Source organism: Elephantulus edwardii, unplaced genomic scaffold (genome assembly GCF_000299155.1).
Source record: "Elephantulus edwardii isolate Elephantulus edwardi_28Jun2011 unplaced genomic scaffold, EleEdw1.0 scaffold00289, whole genome shotgun sequence".
In the NCBI taxonomy this organism is placed as follows: domain Eukaryota; kingdom Metazoa; phylum Chordata; class Mammalia; order Macroscelidea; family Macroscelididae; genus Elephantulus; species Elephantulus edwardii.
Window position 1 is genome coordinate 1,725,452 of NW_006400039.1, and position 18,095 is coordinate 1,743,546.

The following is an 18,095-nucleotide window of genomic DNA, read 5'->3' on the forward strand; positions in this document are numbered from 1 at the left end:
CAAAGTGGTCTCACCTTTCCCAGTGGTGTCAGCTGGTAGATAGGCTGGAGTCACAACTGTTCCTGCAAGCAGGAACACTGACAGGAGGGGGACAAGAGCTAAAGCCTCCTCCCACTCCCTTCCAGAAGCTGTGACACCGCATGAGCGCCACCTGTAGACACAGTTAGCCAATAAAGCCACAGAGGTGAACTCAGTGTGGCGGGGAGTGACCCCTGCGGGTTTCTGGGCCCACACATCAGGGCCACCAAGACCTCCTGGACTCCCTGGGCAGCTTCCTCAGACAGCAGGTCCTGCCTCAGAGAAGTGGCAGCGTATCCCACAACAGGTCTCCTTCTGGGACCACACCCACCCTGGCTGGAGATGGGGGAGGAGGTGGCCTGCAGAAGTCCCCATAGTCCCTCTGCACACCTGGACAGAGGGACAGGGTCTCTGGGCTCAGAATCAACCCCCTGCTACCTCCCCTGCAGAGGCAAACCCATAGCCAGCAGGACTTTGTCCTTGCCCCTGACGTGCCCAAGCCAGTGCTCAGGCCCTGTCCCCCACAAGGGAGGATGTCCCGAGACCAACAGTTTAGGGAGCCCCCCCCCCAGCAAGCAGACCCCATGTGCAGCTCAGGGTCAGTACCAAGAACTATCCTTGGGATTGGCAAACCTCCCAGGACTGATTTATTGGTTGCCTCTGACTCAGCACTGGCTCACAGTGACATACAGACACTGCCGTGTCCTGCATGTCCTCACCGGTGCTGCTTTGTCAATGTCAAGGCCGGTGACACACAGACACTGCCGTGTCCTGCATGTATGTCCTCACCGGTGCTGCTATGTCAACGTCAAGGCTGTGGGTGCAGCCAGGGTCGGTCCATGTCATTAAAGGCCTTCCTCCTTTTTGCTGACTTTCTCTTTTACTAAGCATGATAGCCTTCACCGGGAACTGACCCTTCAGATAACAAAGCGCAGGAAACAGTCTCGCCATCCTCACTTCTAAGGAACATCCTGGCTTCCAGATGTACTTCTTCCAAGAAGCTTTTACCTTCTGGAATTCTGGGGTGTACATTCAATATTCTTCTCCAGCACCATAATTCAAGGTGATCCATTTTTCCTCAGCCGTCTTGATTCACTGTCAAGCTTTCCTAGCCAATGAGGTGATTGAAAAGACCTAGCCTTTGTGCAACTGCACCTTAGTTCTCAAAATACATCCTTGCTCTTTAGCACTTCATGGAGGTGATTGGCAGCAGATTTGCCCAATCACACCGTCATCTGATTTCACGAGCGCTCCTTTCAGGGCCATTGGTAATGGATCCCAGTAAAATTAAGACATTGACAACTTCAATATTTTCTCAACTTATTATGATGATGCTCTCGGTCCAGCTGTGAGGTTTTGTTTTATGTAGAGGTGTAATACGTAGTGAAGGCTGTGGTCTTCTTCAATAAGTGCTTCAAATTGTCTTCACTTTTAACAAAAAAGGCTGTGTCATATGTTTATCACAGACCAATAATTTCTCCTTCAGTTCTGATGCCAAGTTCTTCTTCATATAGTCGTTTTATGATGCTTTGCTAGCATATAGACTAAATCTGATAAAAAGACACTACTCTGACACATATCTTTCCTGTGAACCGTGAAGTAACCACTTCCGTTTGAACAATTGCCTCGAGGTCTGTGTGCACTGTTTACCTGAGCACATTCCATGTTCCTCTAAAGGTTACGACAGGCATATGTCTTTGTATAATTAATAAAGCACAGGTAAGCATCCTGCACGAGTATTCTCTGCCTTCAGTCAAGACCCATCCGACGCTGACAACTATATCTCTGTCACGAATCCAGGTTGAATCTCTTCTAGTGTCGAGATGTACTTCGTGTTATACTGCTAAATAAAGTCAGCAGTTCAAACCCACCAGCTGCTTGAAGGATCGCTGTGAATCAGAACTGACACCACAGCCAAGGATTTGGTCTGGGAAGGAGTGCGAGCACCCGTCGGCTCACGCACACCTCACCTGCGCTGGCCTGGCTCCGCCCACCAGATCCTACGGCCTAGTTCTGCAAAGCTCATCAGGCCCCGCCCCTCGTCCTATAAGCCCCACCCCCGTGGCGTTACCCTCCCCTTGGTCTACCCCGCCCCCGCGACTAGGCCCAGCCACGCCTCTGCACAGCATTGCGCAGGCCTGGCCCACTAAGCCCCGCCCAACCCAGCTAGGTCCCGCCCCTGCCGGCGGGGTGGTAAGAACAGGCTCCGCCTCTTGTTCGCCCGCCCCTCCCTCCTTCGCCAATCCCCGCGCAGACAGGGCCCCCAGGCCCCGCCCAGGTCCCGCCTCACCCTCCCTTCTCTGACTACTCTTTGAAGCCCTAGCCCAGGCTCCGCCCAGGCTCCGCCCAGGCCCAGATTCCGGCTTCCTTCTACGCGCGGACGACCTCGCTCTGCACATGCGCTCCCACCTGGCTTGGCTCCGCCCTCTTTGTCCCGCCCTCCCCAGGTCCACCGGCTCCCCGCTTGACACCAACCATGGTGACTCTAGGCCTGTCCAGGGTAGACGATTCTGTCGCCGCCAAGCACCCGGTGAGAGACACAACCTGATCTCTGGACCTCGGACCTCACAAGCTGATCTTACTGTGGGGTCGGGCATAGGGGAGGGGGAAGGTGTCCAAGCCCCCTCGTTGTCACTCTGGACGCTTCCCTACCCCATGGTCACACGATGCCCAAAGGAGAGACAGGTGCATGAAGCTCAGGATCTGAGCCTCAACCCCTTCGCCACCAGGGACTCAGGGAGTATGCTGCGTGCCAGTCGAACGCCTTCCTGAAGGGCATTCTCACCTTTGTCACAGGTACGCAGGGATCAGGTGTCTCTCTTGCTTCCTCCCTACTTCCCAGGAGGGGGCGCCAAGACACCTGCTCGCAGTGCAGACCCAGGTGGTCCAGACAGTGTGTCCCCAGCTCTTAGGCTCCACCCCAGCCCACCCTACCTCACCCCCTCCCTCCCACTCACCCCGTCCCCTGGCGCCGTGTGCTCCTGACTGATGGCCACTTACTCTCGTAGGGACCGGCGCAGCCTTCGGCCTGCAGATGCTTGTCCACAGAAAGTGCCCCTACCCGCTGCAGTGGACCCTGCTGGTGGCGGTGGGTAGGTACCCCGCAGTGCTGATGTGCCTCTGGCTCCTGGGGGAAGGATTCCCCTCAGGGGCGAGGGCTGTGGTTGGGGCAACCCTGTCTTCAGTCTGGGTCCCCAGGCTTGATGCTTGAGCCCCCTCAACACCATCTGCAAAAGTAGACTGGGCCACGCTGAGGCCCCTATCGGACTGCTGCCCCACCTTCCCCACGAGCCCCTTACTGCCTCACCTGAACCCACTCACCCTTCCCTCCTGCCCCAAACTGCCTTCACGTGCTCCCACTTGTCTCTATTTGCTCCCACCTTCTTCCTAGTCACGGGCTCACTGGCCAGCTATGGAGTGACACGAGTAGAAACCCAGAAATGCAGCAATCTCTGGCTCTTTCTGGAGACAGGGCAACTCCCTCCAGATTCAGGCACAGGTAAGACAGCTGAGGGGGCAGGTGAGAGGGCAGGGGTAAGATGAGAGGACTCTGGGGACAGGGACAGGGAAGCCAAACGAAGAGAAGCTCCTGCAGCCTTGGTACCCAGGGTTTAAGCAGCTGAGCCCAGGAGCACCAAGCTGTAGGCTAGACAGGGCGACCCTCTCTGTACCCTGTTTCCTAGGAGTGGGATCAAGGAAGTGGGCGCGGCTCTGGGATAGAGCAGAGGGTGGAGTGTGAGGAGTATGGGGGCCACACAGCATTGTGGACACCCCAAAAGAAACAGCTGGGGGCCCTGTGTGAACACCCCCTGACTTGTGGGCATTAGGTTTTGCCACAGTAAAATCGACACAGGGACCCCAGCAACCTTGGGGTCTGCGTGGTCCTTGCTGCCCCCCTTTCCTCTACAGATCAGCATGACTAAGAGTGACCCGGAGGAGTCAGGAGGTCCAGAGGATCCAGCACAGCCTGCAGTATCACCCAGTGTCCACAGCACACCTGTGCACCCTGCTGTGGCTCAAGCCCCTCCCTGCCCAGGTGGGCGGGCCCTGGGCAGGGAGTTGTTGTTATGTGCCCTCCAGTCACTTGGGACTCATAGCGACCCTATGTACAACAGCCCTAAACCCTGCTCTGTCCTGTGCCAATCGCACTGCCTCCGACACACCCATCCCGATTACCCCAGTCACCGAATCAATCCACCTCATAGAGGGTCTTGCCCTCCTGCACTGTCCCTCCACCCTCCCAGGGAAAGAGACTCAAAAACTGTGCTCCCTGACGCCTCTGGGGCTGCAGGACTCCTAGTGGCACCCCTTCTGGCCCCTGCATCCCTGCCAGAGTGGACTCCTGATGCTGAGGCGGCCAATAAAAGCTGCTCCATTTTCCCACCTGAGTTCTGAACCAGCAGAGGAGTCGGAAGAGTAGGGGGAGAACCTCCATTTCAGCACCAGCTTCTGTTGGAGGGAGGTGGGCATGGAAGGCCCTGGCACTGCTTTCCAGAGCTGGACGTGCCTGCCTGCTCCAGGAGGAGCCTTGGTGAGGTCTGCAGTTCAAACCCCCGGTCCCTCCTTCCATAGAGACCACAGCTGTTAGTGCTCTGTGGACAGTGCCGCTCTGCCCTACAGGCCCCTTCTGAGTTGGGATGGACTCAGTCTGGTTTGGGCTTGCATGCCCAGGTAGCCCTGTTGGGCCACTGAGGACCCTCTGAGGGAGTCTGTGTCTGTACAGTAGCATGGAGGATGGGAGCAGAATATGGGGCTGGTGAGAAAAGGGGAGTGCCTTGGCTAACGCACCTGCTTATCATTCCAAACTCACCAATCAAATTGAAGCTTTTTTTTCCAGGGGAGGGGCAAGTGAAGGACAGAGAGAAGCCAAATACCAGTTCGTGTGTGGTCCTAGTGGGCCCACGTGTGTAAGGTTCTGCAGTGGCTGTGGCTTCTGTAGGTGGGTTCCAGCTGCCAAACTCTGCCTAATAACCAGGTGCATAAGTTTGTACACCACATAGTGATGCCAACAGAAGGGTGTAAAAAGAGCAAGGGCTGTTTGGGAACAACCATATTTAATCTTTAGTAACCTTACAAAGGGGAACTGACCCTGTCAACATCAACAACACAAAACCACCCATTTAGGTCAGACATGTCTTGCACGCTCCTGCACCTCTTTCTACTCATCCTAACACCAATCTTACTGCATTATTGGGTCCTGAAACTGATGCAGTAGCTCAGAGACCACACTGAACCCTAGTGTCACAGCCTCTTCTAAACCCAGCTTGTATTTTTTGGTAGTTCTCTTGTCAATGTACCATTCCAGTCCTTTTTTTGATAGTTTTCAGTAAGATTTTGCTTACAAGTGATGTAGGGAAGCCATTTTGAATGATAAACCCTTACCACAAAGGGCCAGGGCCAGGCTTCTGGAACTCTCCATGTGGAAGCAAAGCCCAAGAGCTGTCATGGCGAGGATGAGTGGAGGCTGTATGAAACTTTGGCAAGCCCAATGTCCTGGAGAGAGACCAAGTCACGCTACAGGCACCCAGCCCCGCTGCAGCCCATCTGTCCCTCAAAAGCACACCATGGACTGTCAAGTGAGCCAGTCGGCCTTGGGGAGGTCCAGGCTGCCCTTTGGAAGCTACATACTGAGGCCTCATCTCACATACTGTGGCCCTGTAATCAGGAGTGGCCAGTCCCTGGATGAGCTCACTATGCTTTGTAAGGTAGAAGACCACAGAGAGAGACCTTCAGTGAGAGAAGGGGACAAGATGCAAACAGCAGTGACTGGAAAGGTGCTGGTCTGGCCACAGTCTTATTGTATGTACATGGACTCGCCATGAGGCCACACAGACTGAACATCTGGACAGCACCTATGTGGCTGCACTAGGCACCAGGGAATGCAGCATGAGGGTCCATGGACCCTAAGCTTATTGGTGGCTTAAACAAGCTGCAGTTTCGTTTTCCTTCATGTGAAAACCCACGTAATGACCTCTGTTCCCAGAGGCACCACATGGTCCAAGATGGTTGCTGCAGCTCCAGTCATCTCATCTGCATCCTGGCCACGAGGATGGAGAAAGCCAGAGGAACTGGGTGGTTGCTCCTCCCACTCCTGCTGGCGCTGCATTGATGTGGAGTCACATGTCACTGTGATACAAAGGAGCCTCAGACAGCCCAGCCTCAGGAGCTCTGTGCACCTGTGGGGTTGAGCTGTCCTCCCAGAAATGCCCAGGTGACCCTGGCCCCTGTGCCTGTGGAGGGAGGCTCACAAGTGGCGCAGCGGCAGAGCGCCCAGCTGCTGACTGGAAAGGAGCTAGTTCAAACCAGCTGCTTCTCCAAAGGAGGATGCAGCAGACTGCTTCCCGAAAGATCAAAACTGGCTCGATTCAGACTCGGGGCAACCCTCCATGGAGTTTCTGATGCTGCGAATCTTTAGTGGGGCGACTGCCCACCTTCATCCTGTGAAACAGCTGGTGAATCCCAGCCAGCAGTTGTTTGGTTAGTGGCCTAGCATGTAATGCCCTGCGCCACCAGGGCCCCCATCCAGGATGCTGCTGCTTGTCAGGCGTCAGCAAGTCAAGTACGACTCACAGCGACCCTGGGAGCCACAATCTGAACTCTGTCCTGTCCTGTGCCATCCTCCTCATCTCAGACACACCAGAGCCCATGGCTGCAGTCACTGTGCCGGTCGGTGTCACTGAGGGTCTCTGCCCGTCAGAGACGCTCCACCTTCCCACGCAGCATGTCCCTCTCCAAGGCTAGCCTATTCTACCAACATGCCCGTTGTATGTGGGACAAAGCTTTACCATCTTTGCTTCCAAGGAGCATCCTGGATGCACTTTTCCCAAGACATATCTATTTGTTCTTTCAGCAGTCCGAGAATACTCAGTACTCTTCTCCAGCACCACAACTCAAGACATTGGTTTTTCTTCTGTCATCTTTACTCATTGTCCAGCTCTCAGATGTATAGCAAGTGACTGAAAAGACCATGGCCTTAATCAGGGCATCTTAGTTCTCAGACACACACCACCGCTCCTCAGTCATTTGGAGAGGTCCTGACAGCAGGCTTGCCCAATGCACCACATCTCCTGATCTCCTGACTTATTGAGGGTGTTGATTGTGGATCAAAGTAAGATTAATTCATTGGCAATTTCAGTCTTTCCTCCACATGTCATCACGTTGCCCGTTGGTCTAGTGGTGAGGACATTTGTCATGAAGATGACTGCCGCAGAGATGCTGTAAACCCTGCCGTCAAGTGAGTTCTCAGTGATCCTCCACTGGGTTCAGAGGCTGTTCATCTTCCTCTCCAGAGCGGTGCTGGAGTTGAACTGCTAGCCTTTCGGCTGACAGCCTGCTACATTATTCATAAACTCCCCAGATATCCTGCAGGTCGGTTTTATCCAGGAGCTGGGAGAAGTGGGCAGACCTGTGGTGTGAATACCACCTGGGGGAGTCTATTGGTGGGGGATGTGCCTGCAGCCTCCTGAGATGTGAAAAGAGCAGACTGAATGAACAACGAACAAGGAAGCAGAGGTGGAGGAGATAGATGCCAGCCCAGGCCGCACGGAGGTCACCCCAGAACCAGGAAACACACAGAAAAGCCCGCACCCCGAGTTCAGACTTCTAGTGTCCTAAAGAGCAAGTGATGCGTTCCTGTTCACCAAGGCCAAGGTCTTGGAGCAGCCTAGTAGTTCCAGAGAACAAAGACGCCGACGGTCACTCGGGACTCCTGTCCAGGGAAGAGTGGGTATTGAGAGCAGTGCCCAATGACCTCAGCTGGATGGCATCGGGGCCCAGAAGACTGTGGAGCAGGGGGCAAGCTGGCCACGCCCAGCATTAAGTCCTTCACACCATCAGCTCGCAGAGCGTGAACCTGGAGGTTTTCTGTCTGCAGGCCTCTCTCCCGCCAAGCTTCACAGCCTGGCGAACCTGACCCAGCTCGGCCGACTCAGTGCAGAAAGTGTGAGCTTGGGGTTGGAGCAGTCCCAGGAGTCCAGAAACGGCACAGGAAGCGTGGAGGGCTCTTCCTTGGGCCGGTTCTCTAGAGCAGTTCAACTAGAGAGACAGCGCTAGAAGTGGGGCCCACTCATGGCAACTCCGGCACACTGTAACCCATGATGTCCTTGACCACAGCCTTGCCTACTCCCTGACCGGCCTCCTTCACGGGCAACGTGCACTGAGCCTCTGCCTCCTCTCTGTGTGCTGAGACCACGTTTACATTGTTGCAGAACAAACTGCCACTTTAAACTCTGAGAGTTGCCAGAAGTGCTGGCGATTGTGCGATTGTGTGTGCGGACTAACCCTAACTCAGAAGTGAGGCAATGGCAACCACACACCTCGGGCAGCCGGAGTGGGGACAGTAGCCATATCTCACATGTACCCCCAAGAGTCCCAGGAGGCTTGGGACTGGGGTGCACAGGATGGAGGGGTCCACCCTCCTAGAGTTAGTGCCACCCAAGCCAAGGTCCAGGGAACAAGGCCGACTCCTAGCACTTGGTGGAAGTCAGGACAGGAAGGGTGTCATAAGAGATCACCCAGAGCCTCTGAGTGTGATTTTGAGGGTTCAGTGGTAATCCTCCAAGTCAGTGACAGTGGAAGCGGGTTTAGGAGTTGAGGGGGGCTGGCCTGGAGTCATGAGGGGGATGGGGTGCTGATGTCGGTGCAGTGCTGTATCAGCACAGATGGAAGGTGTCGTGACGTGGACACAGCTGTCTGTTAAGCTTCCAGTTCTCTGCCGTATGATTCATCTGCCCACTCATTCCAACACCGAGCTACACTGAGTGTCCCAGGCTGTGATGTCAGTGAAAGGGGACTGCTCGCCTGCCTCCTGTTTACTCTGCTGAGACCCGAATGTTTTTCTCAGCAGCCCCTGCACCACCAGTTCTCTAGTGCTGGTAACAGATACCACAAGGGTGTGGCTGTGCTAATCAGAAATGTATCCCCTCACAGCTTAGAAAGCTAGAAGCCCAAGGTCACGGCCAGCTTCCTGGGAAGGTGTCTAGACAAAGCCTTGGTCAGAGAGAAAGACTCTGCTTCCTTTAGCACCTGTGGGCCCAGCATTTCTGAGACCTTCTTCAGTCTGGGCCTTCTCTGTAGGAGGGAGCCATCCAGCTCCTGGGTCATCCATGCTCCATTCTTAGTCCCATCCCCCCATCACCCCACCACCACCCCCGTTCCCCCTTCCCTTTCGGCTTCCCAGGAGACTAAAGGCCTTGCCCATCACACCCCTGGGGAAACCCCAGTATGTCAGAGGTGGCTATGTCCTGGTTAGGGGTTACATCCATTCCCTGAATGGCCAATCACATCTGGATCATGGCCTGGGGAAAGGCGACCTCATCACTGCTGGCCCTAAGCCTGCCTCTTCCCTTTCCTGGAGGAGAGGATTTACAACAGGTAGGATGAGGACATTGCACCAAGTCACAGTGGTGTCAAGCTGCTGTTCAGACTCAGGGCCCTCAGTGTGACCTCAGGCATGACCACGAGGGGCCACGGATGGGTGGGCGGGGGCAGGGCAGGCCTGGCTTCCAGTTCTCTGGGCTGGAGAATCCCACACATGTCACAATGGGCTAGGGAGTCCTGGGACAGGGACCCTCCAAGGAGTGGAGTGGAGGGCGAGGGTGGAGCTGAGGGCGAGTGTGGAGCCGAGGCCGAGGGTGGAGCCGGGGGCGAGTGTGCAGAGGGCCACCATGAAGGTGTACAACGACAGGGATGTGGAGGGGCAGATGCAGGAGCTTAGGACCATCACGAAGCTCCAGGGTAGGCCAGCAGCTGGGCGGCACACAGGCGTTCTGTTGTAAAGCTGTGAGGTCCAGGACAAAAGGGGACAGTGGGTTATCCTAGCCTACCCTGAACAGGGTGGGGTAGAGGGCGGGGAGGGCCCAGGGGCCCTGCCTTGCAGAAGGTACAAGGGGGCGTGCCAAAGGTACAGGTGGGTCTATGAGCACAGGAGCCTTAGGCACCAAGGTTTGGGAGTGGGGCACAGGAAACCCACCACCCACTTCCAGAGAGAAGGCTGGTGCCCACCATGCCTCCCTGAACCTGCCTGCCTAGGCCTGCCAAGACAGCCACGCACTGGGTGGTGACACACTTCCCCAGGGACGGAAGCTGACCCAGTGTCCTCACACCTGGAGCCCCAGCCGGGTCCTGGCCCCACACCCTGCCCTCTCCCTACCCGCAGAGCAATGTCGGTCACTACAGATCCAGGCTGTGAAGGAGAAGACTCTGCAAAACAAGGCCAAGATGGCCCTCCTGCGTAGCAATATCCGCCGTGAGACCCAGGAGTGGGCAGTGGCCCAGAAGGTGTGGCCCTGTGCCCCGTGCTGGCTGGGGAGGGGCATGCTCAATCAGGACACCCCTCCAGAGGTGGAGGGCACACCTCCTTTCTGGAACAAGGGCATCTTGGGGAAAGCGACCATGGAATGGTGCCCCACGCTCCAGCCACCCCCAGAAGGCACAGCATCCTTAGGCAGGTGGCCCAGAGGAATCCAGTCCCAGCCCCCTGTAACAGACCACTTCTGGCTCTGTGGTCAGGGGGGTGGCGTTGCCTCCTCTCCATTTCTCTGTGTGTGTGTGTGTGTGTGTGTGTGTGTGCGCACGCGCGCACGTGTGTGTGTGTGTGTGTGTGTGTGGTGTATCTCCATGCACATCAGTATGGAGTATGCGTGTGTGTGCCTGCACCCGCATACACCAGCATGGGCGCCTGTGTGTGCACACGTGCGAGCACATGTGCACCAGTATGGGAGCCTGTGTGGGCACACGTGCGAGCACACGTGCACCAGTGGGGGGGGGGCTGAGGGGGCTATAGTAGTTAGCTTCCTATAGTCCCAGGAGCTTGGACTGGCAGAGGTCCCATGAGGCCTTGGGGTGGTCGAAGTGGGAACGCAGAGGACCCTCCCCGGCTCAGCTGTCACCTCCCTACAGTATGACCAATGGGCCATCTCCAAGGGCTGCGGAACCGACATACCCATGAGGCTGGCGCATAGCCGGAGCTCCATGGAGGTAAGGGGACAGGACAGAGCCCTGCGCACCCCATCCTGCCCCAACCTGTGGGAGTGCCAAGCAACCCGCAACCTCATGTTCGTTCAGAGGCGCCAGTAATGTTCTCCGCCTCAACACTCGCGCACCCATGCGCGGTCATGTGCACCCTGCCCCAGGTGGTGCTGGAGAAGTTGCGTAAATACATCTTCGACCGCGTGAACGTGCACAATGTACTGATCCACCTGGTGCGGCAGCGCGGGCAGAAGCTGGAGAGCATGCAGCAGGAGCTGACCAGTCTACAGAACCAGCCTGAGGCCACTGAGGAAGAGCAGCGGCTACAGAAGGTGCCAGGGGCTGGCGAGAGGCCACTGGGGCAGGGATTGTGGTGGGCTGGGCTGCAATTGAGGGGCGGGGCTCACAGTGGACGGGGAGGTAACCGAGGGGCGGGGGCTCATGGGGCCGGGATAGCAGTGGGGCGGGGCGGTAACTGAGGGGGCGGGGCTTTTTGCGGCGGGCGTGGTTGTAACTGAAGGGAGGGGCTCTTGGTGGGGCGGGGGCGGTAACTGAGGGGCGGGGCTCTGCGGTGGGCGGGGCGATGACTGAAGGGCGGAGATTACGGGGCAGGGCTTGTGGTGGACGGGGCTGTAACCGAGGGGTTGGTGCTCATGGGGCGGGCAGTAATTGAGGGGCGGGGATAACAGGGAGTGCCTTCTGCAAGGGGTGTGGCTACTTCCGAGGCACTATGGGTAGGAGAGATCTGCATGGAAGGTCTCAGAGGTGGTGTTCTGGTGGAGGGGAGGGAACCCCTAGGGATGGACAGAGGCCCCCAGGGGGTCACCTGGCTGGGCTGGGCTCCAGCAGGATGCAGATGTGCCCTGTGGTGGAGAAGAGCTCCAATAAGGGCAGGGATCTTGAAATGGTTGGTCCCTCAGGTGGGCAGGGCTCCATGGGGAGTGAGCTTCCATTGGACGATAGAGCTCTAGGAAGGAGCCACGAGTGGCAGAGGGCGGGACCACAGTGGAGGGTCAGAGAGAGGGGAGAGGACAATGGTGAGTGGGGCTCCACGGGGACGGGCTAGGCAAGTTTGACACACCCCATTGTCCAGTCCCCCGGGCCTGGCCAAGTGCGCAGCCAGCCCATAAGCGATGTCCCTGTGCTCTCGGCCGCCCCAGACCATCCGCCAGCTGGAAAACAACATTGAAAAGACCATGACCAAGATCACCTCGAGCCAAAACATTCACCTGCTGTACATGGACCTACTGGATTATCTCAAGAAAGTGAGTCCCTCCCTCCCAGCCTCCCAGCCCTCCCCTGCACCTGAGCCCCAGGGAACTGGTGGTCACAAGAGGTGGGTAGGTGTCTTAGGCCCCAGGCTTCCAGTCCTGTCCAGGGGTACTGTAGTCATCCCAAGGCTTTCATGGTCTGTAGGAAGAGGGGTATGGGGTCTGTGTCCCCACAAGAGGAATCAGCTCTGTACCCACCACCTGGCCTTCTCTGTGTAGGAGCTGGCCAGGTACCCCACACAGCTAGACAAAATGCAGAGTCTCGTCCTGCAGTATTGCTCGGAACTGTCAGACATGACGGGCATGACCCATGATGCCATGATGATCACAGACGAGGTCAAGGTGAGCCACAGAGCACAGTGTCGGGGGGGCTCCAGCCAGGGACCTCTTCGATCTGCCCAATGTGGGGAAGTGCAGCTCCTACCCAGGCACCAGCCATGTGACCTGGAGAGGGTTCCCATTGAGTCGACCCAGGAACGGTGAGGTCCCTCACCCACTGCATCACACCCTACAGGGCTCCATGGGGACAGCAGTGACCAAGGCAGACACCATCCTGTAGTGTCCTTGAGCTGCTGTGACAAAGAATACCACAAAAGAGTGGCTTTGAAGGACAGAAATTTATTTTCTTAAAATTCTAGAGAATTGATACTCAAACCTGAACTCTGTGTAAGCAACTTCTGTGCTGCTTCTCCTAGTTCTAGGGTCCGTCTGTGGCTCCTACACACCCCATCTCCCCACCTATGTCTATATCCACCAAGGTCTTTTCACAAGACACCACTCTTATTAATACAACAAAGACACTTCCTACTGTTTAAAGAACTGTCAGCCCTGCTCATGGGTTCAGCAGAGGATTTCAAGACAAGAGTATTGTTATTATTAGGTGCCATCAAGTTGACTTCCATGCATAGTAACCCTGGGTACATAGTAACCCAGGTATCAGAATCCTACCCTGTCTGGTGCCATCCTCACCGTCTCTGCCATACTCAAGCCCATTGGTACCAGTACAAAGTCAGTCCATCTTGTTGAGAGTAATCTTCTCTTGGGATGAACACCTAACTATCTCAGCATGATGTCCTTTGCCAAGGACTGGCCCTTCCTAACAACATATTCAAAGTATGAGATGAAGTTTCACCATCCTTCTGTCTAAGGAGCACTTTGGTGGCACCTGCGAGGCAGGTTGTCTGCTCTGTGGCCATCACTGAGGGAGGTCTTCCTCTAGCCAACACTGTCAAAGACAACAATGCTTGGGTCTTCCCTACCCACTGTTCAACCTGCAGACTAACCCTGACCCTAACGCCAACTCCGACCCTAATCCTAACCCTGGCCCTGAATGTGACCCTAAACCTAACCCCAACTCCAATCCTAACCCCAACCTTAACTCTGACCCAAACCCCGACCCCGGCCTGAGCCCCAACTCTAAACCTAACCCTAACACTAATGCCACATTCTTTTCATACAGTTTCAAACTCAAACTTGTTGCCACAGAGTCAGAACTGACTGGCAGCTGACCCTCTGTTGGGGTCTGAGCTGTAACTTGCATGGGAGGCGATTGCCGCCTCTATCCATAGTAGCTGTCCTCGCATGAGCATCTCAGGAAGAAAGGGGTGGCTGACTGATAGCCTCAGTGCTCGTCCCAGACCTAGAAGGATGAGGCCTGATGGGGGCTGCTGTGCTGCTCCACTGGTGACCTGGAGACAGGCCTGCCTCTACTTCCCTCTATCCCCAGAACAACCTGAGCCAGGTGGAGGCTTCCTTTATCAAGGAGCGGAGGGCACGGGAGAACAGACTCAACCAGCAGAAGAAGCTGATTGACAAGATCCACACCAAAGAAATGAGTGACAAGTACCGCAGGGTAAGGCCTCCCCCTGAACCCCACCCCGTGCCTGCGGGGCTGCTGCTCAGCCCCCTGCTCCCCAGCAGGGCAGGCGGGACCTGGACTTCCCCTCTGAACTGATGAGCCTGGAGAACCTGAAAGGTAAGAGTTCTGCTATGCCCATCCCCCCAGCTGCCCAGCCATGTCCCTGGAAGGCCAGAGACTAGAGCGGCAGATAAGCCCCTGCCCCTCAACTGCATGCAAGGAGACTTAATGATACTGCAGCTAAAGCATTTGAGTCCATCAGCTGCTCTGTGGGAGAAACGTGTGGCAGTCTGCCCCCCTTGGGATGTCTAGCCTGGGAAAGCACTGGAAAGGTCTCCTCTGTCCTGCAGAGACACTGGGAGCCAGAATCAATTCAATGGTGGCGGTTTGCTTCTCCCTGGTTGCACCCAAACAGCCAAGGGTAAGAGCCCTAGGCATGCTGGCACACTGATGGGCCTGGGGCCTGGGGCCAAGCCGCAGGCACGTGGAGATGCTGTTCCCAGCTCTCCAGGGTCTAGTCAGCTCGTGAGTCCTCAGAAAGTATATATGCTGGACCTGTATCCAAGAAGGCCAGGTTGACCCAAGGCTGGACAAGGAACAAGGGTCTTAGCCAGAGTTCTCAAGAGAGAGAAAAATCAGAGAGATGGATTAGACAGACAGACAGAGAGATAGACATAGAAAGACAGAGAGATCATGATTGCTAAATTGATAGGCAGTTACAGTGAGTGACAGCCAGAGACTGACTGATTTTGAGGAGTTGGGGGTGTGTGGTGGGGACACTACTGTTGTTGATTGCTGTTGAGTCAAGCATAACTCATTGTGACCCTCAACAAAAGACCTAAAGCCTTTCTATAACTATCATCATATATCAAAGTTCATAGAGTTTCCAGAGGCATGTTGTTTAGGAAGTGGGTGCTACTCTCCAAAGAGGGGACACTAGCAAGCCTCAAACACAAAGGAGTAGGAAGCAGGTCTTGGGTCCTGAGCCCTTAGGTCAGTTGATAGAAATCTGGAAGAAAACGTTTTGCCAGAATATGTACTTGTCGTGTGGAGGCAGGACACCCCCTAGGGGAAATCACCCGTTTTGCCCTTAAGATTCAATGAAGGAGGCCCACCCACATTAGGGGCCTTACCGAACTTGCTCCAATCCAGTTAATTCACACACGTAACTCCTTCAACAGAAGCTAGACCAGGGTTTTCCCAAAGATCTGGGCACCAGAGCCTAACTGCCTGGACACATACAATTTAGGGGAGCAGGTCACCTAGCTCTGAGGCTCTGGTGTTCTGGGATGGCCTCCTTGAAAACTGGGCATGTGTGGAGGCCTAGGGGCCTGTTCTTTCGAGAAGCCCAGGATGCCAGCCACCTTGGCCTTCTGCTCTGCACAGTGAAGCGTAGAGAGTCCTGTAAGACTGACATTGAGTACCAGGAGAACGTGACCACGATGGTGGAACACGTGAAGAGTGCTGTGCGCTGTTCCCACCTCTGGGTAAGGTCCGCAGAAAAGTGTCGGCAGTGGCTCAGCTCTGGGGAACCCGGGATATGCCCAGGGCAATGGAGATCTATTTCAGGGCCACCAGAGGAACGGGGAGGCTTCCTGGGGGCTTCTTCCCACTCTGCCCCTTCCCAAAGTGCCAGCATCTCCCACCCTCCCACCCTGTCTTCCTCACATTTACTGTCACCCTGAGACCCCTGGCCACGCTTGTGCTTTGTCAGTGCTCCAAGTTGAAGCACCTGGTTGGCTAAGCACAGACTCCTTGCCTTCAAGGGGGCAGCTGCTCTTGTAGCAGGGGCTAGCCTCAGTCTGGAGTAGATACAGCCCCCATGGTGGGGGAGGACTTGCCTCCTCAGCCCATTCCTACTTCTTTCTTTGCTGGACGGGATAGGACATTGCTGGCCGGTTCCTGGCCCAGAAGAACACAGAGGAGAACCTGGAGCTTCAGATAGAAGACTGTGAGGGGCGGCGCAAACAGCTGGAAAGCTTGATGAAGAGGCTGGAGCTAGAGCAGGCACTGCTCAAATTCCACCACATGCCCAGCTCCATCGGGTACCCTGGGGAGGGGACCCCCACTGGCACCCAAGAACAGCGGCTGTGGGCCCACTGAGGGAGGCCCAGCCAGAGACCCACTGGCCCACACTGGGGCTCCTGAACCCTTGCCTGTAGCACAGCACCCGCCAAACCTGACCAGATCACAGTGGCACCTGCATGCCTGCCATCCTCCACAGCTTTGTGTCCATTGAGAAGAAGGTAAAGGATATGCTCAAAGAGGAGGAAGACCGGCACCAAATGGCGCTCAGCAACTTGACCAAGAGCCAGAAGCTGCTGCTGACCCTCCAGACGGGCATCGACAACCTCTATGTCCGCCTCGTTAGCATCCCCACACCCAACCAGGTGCTTCGCGTGGAGGAGCCGCACCGGTCCACGGCCCCATTAGACCCGCACAGCCAGTCTCTCTCTCCTCTTGCCTGCATGCAGAATGAAGCTGAGGTCTCCAGCTCCCTCGATGTGTACGGCAAGCTGGCCTACTGTGAGAAGAAGCTCATGTACCTGGTGGACCGGGTAGAAACGCTGACCACCACTGAGGAGGTAGCCTGGAGGGAAGTAAGCCCCAAGCCCTCCCGAAACGCGCTGCTCCTGCTAGGCTGAGGGATCTGTGCCCACCTGCAGGACAACAAGAAGGTGACGGACGCCCTCGAGTCCTCCATGCTGAAGGAGAAACAGAACACCAAGATCAGCTTTGAGGATCTGGAGGAGGACGTGATAGGTAGGGAGGCGGGCCGGGGGCGGGCACAAGGCACTGGGGGCGGGGCTCATCGGGATTAGGGGTGGGCCGGGGGCGGAGTCGAGTACCGGGAGATGGAGTACTGGTCGGGGAGGGCGTGGCTTTGTTCGGGGGTGGGGCCTAGTAAGGCGCCTTGGAGCCGGGAGGGCGTGGTTGGGGGTGGAGGGGGCACAGGACCGGACAGAGCAGTGACGAGGGTGGGCGTGGTTTCGTGGGCGAGCGGAGCAGGTGGGCGTGGTCTGCACTGTGGGGGCGGAGCCCGTGCTGTGGGCGTGGTTTGGGAGCGGAGTCGTGGCCGTTTGGGGCATGGTCTTGTCTGGGGACAGGGCCATCTGGGGACGGGAGGGCGGGGCCGAGCTGGAGGCAATAGCCTGTGTTACAGACCTGGTGGGAGCTGTCCTTTGCCGAGGTTGCAGCGGCAGAGGGTCTGGTGATGGTGATCGTCCTGCGTCGCAGGGCATCCGGCGGGTTTGGCGGGGCGACAGAGCCCGAGAAGGGCTGCAGGGTGCCGGCTTTCTGCCGCTGCCGTCCTCCCTTCTAGAAACCTTCCAGTTCGCGGACATGGACCACAGTTATGTTCCTTCGCGGGCCGAGATCAAGAAGCAGGGTCAGCGCCTGATAGAAGGAAGGCTCAAGGTGACCAAGAAGAAAAAGAAGTAGTCATTTCTCTCCCCCTACGCCCCCACCCCTCCGCCAGCTTCTTATTATACAATAAAAAAATTTCCTCGACTAACAGATCGCTGGGGTGAGATGCGAATCTCAGAGAAAATGAACAACGGGGGATACAGGTCTTGAGGTTCGGGGTGGAGGGAGTTCTGCGGGCAGATGGGTTTCCGGTACATGTTATCTAGAGCTCTGGAGGGAAAGGCCAGGCAGGCGGTATCTGGCTAAAGATGTGTCCAGGGTGACTGGAGACTGAGGGGCAGTGAACAGGAGGGCTGCCGCGGCGCCCACGACCACCGCCTGACCATCTCGCCCAGGACGGAGGCGGGGCGGGGGAGAGGAGAGAGAGAGAGTCGGCCAGGGCCGGCGACCCAGCAGCCGGCGCATGCGCGCTCCTTGACCCTCGCGGGCGCCCGTAGCGGCCGCGTCCTCGCGCCTCTACCGCGCCGGCGCCAAGATGGCGGCGCTGACGCGCGGTGAGCCGCTGCGCTGGAGGCCACGGGCCCGGAGCCCAGCCGCCGCCGCTGAGCCCCAGA

At 56.6% G+C, this 18,095-nt stretch overlaps 2 protein-coding genes across 2 annotated transcripts; both read left to right on the forward strand.

Annotated features, from left to right (window-relative positions):
* Window positions 1-2,494: 2,494 nt before the first annotated feature.
* TMEM141 (transmembrane protein 141) lies at window positions 2,495-4,413 on the forward strand. The gene is made up of 5 exons (XM_006900647.1): window positions 2,495-2,548; window positions 2,748-2,814; window positions 3,027-3,110; window positions 3,410-3,517; window positions 4,310-4,413. Exons 1-5 carry the CDS (start codon window positions 2,495-2,497, stop codon window positions 4,411-4,413), a joined length of 417 nt encoding a protein of 138 aa, XP_006900709.1.
* Window positions 4,414-9,683: 5,270 nt separating this feature from the next.
* Window positions 9,684-17,556, forward strand: CCDC183 (coiled-coil domain containing 183). The gene is made up of 14 exons (XM_006900583.1): window positions 9,684-9,753; window positions 10,175-10,296; window positions 10,918-10,995; window positions 11,151-11,318; window positions 12,147-12,251; window positions 12,477-12,599; window positions 13,984-14,109; window positions 14,178-14,232; window positions 15,502-15,602; window positions 16,000-16,160; window positions 16,340-16,505; window positions 16,590-16,700; window positions 16,782-16,878; window positions 17,438-17,556. The coding sequence occupies exons 1-14, from the start codon at window positions 9,684-9,686 to the stop codon at window positions 17,554-17,556; spliced, it is 1,602 nt and encodes a 533-aa protein (XP_006900645.1).
* The last annotated feature ends 539 nt before the right edge of the window (window positions 17,557-18,095 follow it).